At 39.1% G+C, this 5403-nt stretch overlaps 1 protein-coding gene across 1 annotated transcript; it reads left to right on the forward strand.

The window, feature by feature from the left end:
- The first annotated feature begins 317 nt into the window (after positions 1 to 317).
- On the forward strand, positions 318 to 1265 carry LOC142856237 (vomeronasal type-1 receptor 4-like). Its single transcript, XM_075983461.1, has one exon. It carries the CDS (start codon positions 318 to 320, stop codon positions 1263 to 1265), a length of 948 nt encoding a protein of 315 aa, XP_075839576.1.
- The last annotated feature ends 4138 nt before the right edge of the window (positions 1266 to 5403 follow it).

Below are 5403 nucleotides of genomic sequence, written 5' to 3' on the forward strand. Positions count from 1 at the left end.
AAATTTTTTTAATCAGTGGGGCACAGTCCTATAATTCCAGCACTTAAAAGACAAAGATAGGTGGATCTTGGTGAGGTCAAGACCAGCCTAAGATACAGAGCAAGTTCCTAGTTCCAGAACAGCCCGTGAAACTTGGAAAAACCCTATTCAAAAAGACAAAAATGAAAAGAAAAGAAAGGAGTTGGACATTTCATCATATATGCCCTCTCCTCCTGAGCTGGCAATCATAAGTTTTCCCAAAATTGCCATTTTAAAAATAGATTGATGATGCAGTCCATTTATTTGTCACTCCAGACCTATCACATCTGACAAACATCATGATTCTGAGATATGCTGTCTTGGGGGTCTTTCTCATATCTCAGTTATGTGTTGGTGTCATAGGGAACACATCACTGTTCATTTTATATATTTACACTTTCTTCTTTAAGCCTCATTTTAAGAAGTTAATAGATCTGCTTTTCATGCACCTGACAATAGCTAATATGGTGACGATCATATTCACGTTGATACCGGATATCGTGGCCTCCTTTGGAGTGCCCAATTTTCTGGATGATGTCGGCTGTAAGGTTGTTTTATGTATATACAGAATTTCCCGCGGTCTGTCCATCAGTACCACCTGTATTCTAAGCACATTTCAAGCTGTCACCGTGACTCCCAATAATTCTCAGTGGGTGTGGCTTAAGCACAAACTCTCAACGTGGATGTTTGCTTTTTTACTTTGCTCCTGGCTCATTAACCTGGCTATCTATGGATATATGGTTGAAATTGTAATAGCCAAAACCAATTCTACTCATCTTGGAAATGGATATTTGCATGCTTACTGTCAAAACAGGAATTTTGGGAACAATAATTCAGGATCATTTTTGAGTATCATATTCATGCATGATCTCTTATATGTGGGCATCATGATGTGCACCAGCCTGTACATGGTAATTCTCCTCTACAGACACCACAAGAGAGCCCAGTATCTCCGCAGCCCAAGCCTCTCCAGCCAGCAATCTCCTGAGCTCAGAGCCACTCACAGCATCTTGCTGCTGGTGAGCTGTTTTGGGATCTTCTATTGGTTGAACAACTTGATCACCCTTTATGGGTTTTATGCACAAACAAAAATTCCAAGATTGGAGGGAATTAATTCATTTTGGGCAACATGCTATCCAACCATCTGCCCTTTTTTAATAATGAAGAATAATAAACTTATTTTGCACTTCACTTCTTCCTTTTCGGCACTGAGAATGACCTGTTTTCAACATGCACTCCGTAGATGAATTGAAACACACACTTTGTCATTGTTTGAACACTTCTTAATGATTCCCATGAGAATGAAGAATTTGAATGTGGACCTCAAATACCTGATATGACCTTAGTTATAACTCAGACATTCTGTGTGCTATTAAAATTCATGAAATTAACATTTTTCTTTAATACAACTCTGTGTTCATAATTTTAATAATTTCAACATCTAATGGACTAAAGTTAACACTTTGGAAAAAATGAATTCATTTTAAGTATTTTGAACAATAGTCTACTCTCTATTAAAATACTTCTAATTAAAATTTTAAAATACCCTTTGGAGCTTCGGTTGATTTTGTGAAGTGTTCTGTCCTAGGGAATTTCTTTTAACCATTGAACAAATAAATTTCCCTATCTTAACTGTTACCTACCTAAGGTACTGCTGTGGGTGGGACTCTTTAGTGTTATACCTGACAGGTATACAATGAACCTCCTAGTACCAACGCTGTCTTAATTTACTGTTTCTGTATGTTTTTAATTATTTCTTTTATTTTTGAAATTATGATTTAACTAAAACATTTCTCCTGCTTCTTTTCTGTCCTTCAAACCCACCTGTATATGTGTCTCCTTTTTCTTTCTCAAATTCAAGGCCTCTTTTTAAAAATTAATTATTATTACATACATGTGTATGTGTTTGTCTGTGTGTGTTTGTGTGTGTGTCCCTAAATACACGAAAGCTACCTACACAGTCACTATAATGTTACATGTATGTATGTACTCGGGGCTGACCACTTGGTATTGGATAACCAATTGGTGTGCTCTTTCCTGCGGATGACTATTCCTCCCACTCTTGACTTTCCTTAGTTGTGTACAGTTCTTTGTGTAGGATGCAGGCCTCCAAAATGTAGTCCTCACACAGCATCAATGAAATTTCTCTTTGCAACAATGGAGATCATTATAGAAAAACCACAACCAATCGAAATGCAGAATAGTGAAGCCCAGTCCAGTGGCTGTATGTGCAATACAGCTTCTGCACCTAAGGCTCAGGGAACATTTATGAAGGCAGGACAGAAGGTTTAAAGAGCCCATGGATGAGAGAACCGGCTGTGGGAATGTATTACCTGGAAAAATCAGAAGTTGCACCCATGGAGTATCACCAACCTGGCTGTTTAATATTTGTTGTATTTTTTCTTTTTAAAAAAACTTTAATTGAAATAGAATTATATCACTTTCTCACTGCCTTTTCTCCTTCTATCCCCTCCCAACTACCTTCTCTCAAACTCTTTCTTGTCATATCCTCCCATACACTCTCAAATTGATAGCCAATTTTTTACTATTGTTACATACACATATATATATACGTATACAAATAGATATAGATACAATCTGATAGGGCTGTTTCTGTTGTTTCTATAATATTTCAGTGTTGACCATTCTGTATTGGACCACAATGAAGGGGATTTGTTCCTAGGTAGAATAATTTTGCCCATAGGTACAAAAGCACACAGGTCACCACAAGAGAAATCCTACATATAAACCCACAAAGAAACAACCACGTGACTCACAAGAAGCCAAAAATGCAGTGTAGAAAGAAACAACCTCTTTGACAATGATTAAATAAAGACTGATGATTTATGGGTGGAGAAAAAATGTTGCATCTTAAAATCATTCCCAATTAAATTTTAAAGCTTGATACAGGACCCCGTATTCTGAAACCATTATAAGAAAAATAAGGGAAAACACTGCAGGATGTAGACACAGGAAATGCTTTCTGAATAAGACTCCAGGCCCTGGACATCCAATGTCAGCCATTGACAAACGTGATCTCATATAAATAAAAGGCTTCTTGACAGCAAAGGAAAGTAAATGAAGAGATAGCACACAAATGGGACAAAACTTTTGCTAGCTATACAACTGATAGAGGATGTATAAAGAATAAACCAAGTTAGAAAAAAAAAACCCTTAAATAAAGAAATCAAACAACCCAACCAAGGAATGAGCTACTGAAATGAACAGACAGATCTGAAAACACAGAAAACGAAAGGTCAAAGAGCAGCAGGGCAGTGCTGGCCCACACCTTTAATCCCAGTACTCTACATGCAGAGGAATGCAGATCTCTGCGTGTTTGAGCCCAGCCTGGTCTACAGCGTGAGTTTTAGAGCATCCAGTGGTACACAAAAAAACTCTGTCTCAAAAAAAAAAAATAAAAATGAGTCAATGAGCATATGTAACAATAAAAATGAAGAAGACAAGATCATGAGTCTCAGATGGAGCTCTAGAGGGACGTAAGAAGCATTCGAGGCAAAAGAGGAAGGGCAGAAATGATGTAATACAACACTCAAGTAGAAAATTCTAGGCAGAGATGAGGGGAGGATCTGAGATGAGTTGAGGGAAGAAAAACCATGATCAAAATATAGTGGATGAAAAAACTGAATTAAAAATATTTATTGTATACTTTTTACATTTATATCTATATTTAGATGCATTAGACATCAAGTAAATGCCAACCAAAATTATAGTGAAATTCCATCTCACCCCAGTCAGAATGACGTTATTTTTTGTTTGTCTGTTTGCTTTTCAAGACAGAGTTTCCCCAAAATGAGCTATGACTTTCAGTGTTGTTTATCACCCGCATCCTGTGTGTGGTAGAGACAGATCTGCATTTGTGATGATTGTGCTATGAGAGTTACCTATCTTAAGGATATGAATGGTCTCAAGACCAGGGATACTGGAATATGCCTTTAACCACAGCACTCAGGAGGCAAAGGCAGGCCAGTATGAGGCCAGTCTGATCTACATCGTTGGACAGCCAGGGATACTTGGGGAGACCCTGTCGTGTGTGTGTGTGTGTGTGTGTGTTATATAAATGGTCTCACTCAGACTACTTAAATGCTATTTCTCTCATGTCTGTTAGTTTTGTCTTCTTGAAATATTCCGTTGTATGCTTTCCCTTTGTAATTTTCTAAGTTTGATATTCTGTATAGAGTTACATGTCACAGTATTTCTATACCTGTTAAATTTTTTAAAATGCCATACAGCAGGGCTTTCATGGGAGGTTTATTGGAAGAGGAGAGAGAAGGAGCAGCAAAGGGGACAGAGAAGGGTTCAGAGAGTGGTCTCAGGGGTCAAAAGTAGCAGAAGAGAGAGAGAGAGAGAGAGAGAGAGAGAGAGAGAGAGAGAGAGAGAGAGAGAGAGAGAGTCAGGAGGTGGGCAAGACCCTCCATTAAAGGGAACATAGCAAATGTACACAGGGGTGCTCTAGTAGCTGCAGCTGAGGACGTTTCCTTCAGGACCCCTAGGGTAGGCCACTACAGATGACTGAGTCCTAACAGTGAAAGACCCCGGAGCAGGGTGACTCTCACTCAGGTCTCAGGATAACTCGACCCCCCCCCCAAGGAACTCATGAGAGACCGTCCTTGCTGCAATCACACGAGATTTATTGACAGGAGAGCAACCAGTGCACTGGGGCTAAAACTCATTTGCCACGCAGGGGTAGAATTCGACCCCGAGTATTTGGAAGAAGGAGTATTTGAGGGAAGAAACCATAAGCCTATAACCCAAAAGGAGTAGGTGGCATCATTGAAAAATTCCAAAAATCCTAATGATAATCACAGGGGGGTAACTCCCTGTTCCTCAAGATTATAATCTAACTCTATGGTCACCTAGTTCCTAAAACAGAGTCAATGAAACAGCTAACCTAGATTTTTGGTTCTTCTCTTTCTGCTATATTTTTGGCTCTACTCTTTCTGCTAGAGGGGTCTTGATTTATCTGGGTCTTTGAACTGTACCCAAATTTAAATTTGCTATAATTAAAGACGCGGAAATGCAAGGAATGCTGAGAATGGAATGAATAGTCTTCCCAGAGAAGAGCACAGCAATTGGTTGTCCAATACCAAATGGTCCGCCCTGAAAACAAAAATGCAAGTAACATTCTAGACTGAGCAGGTCGTGTGTATGCACTTAGGAATTCCACACATTGTGGGCCATCTGATACAGGGCCATATTTTTATATTGAATGGTGGCCAAATTTTTAGGCCACAGTTTGCACCTGGCCACACAGGAGGTGGTCACCTTGCCACCATCCTGAACAAACTGGAGCCATCCTAAACATTACGAGGACATGCTAATGTTGTTCGGCTCCTTCTTTGTAATTTTGGGAGATCACCTGGAAAG

Source organism: Microtus pennsylvanicus, chromosome 1 (genome assembly GCF_037038515.1).
Source record: "Microtus pennsylvanicus isolate mMicPen1 chromosome 1, mMicPen1.hap1, whole genome shotgun sequence".
Classification (NCBI taxonomy): Eukaryota; Metazoa; Chordata; class Mammalia; order Rodentia; family Cricetidae; genus Microtus; species Microtus pennsylvanicus.

Coding starts and splice junctions, on each gene's coding strand:
- LOC142856237 (XM_075983461.1), top strand. CDS start 318: ATGATTCTGAGATATGCTGTCTTGGGGGTCTTTCTCATATCTCAGTTA.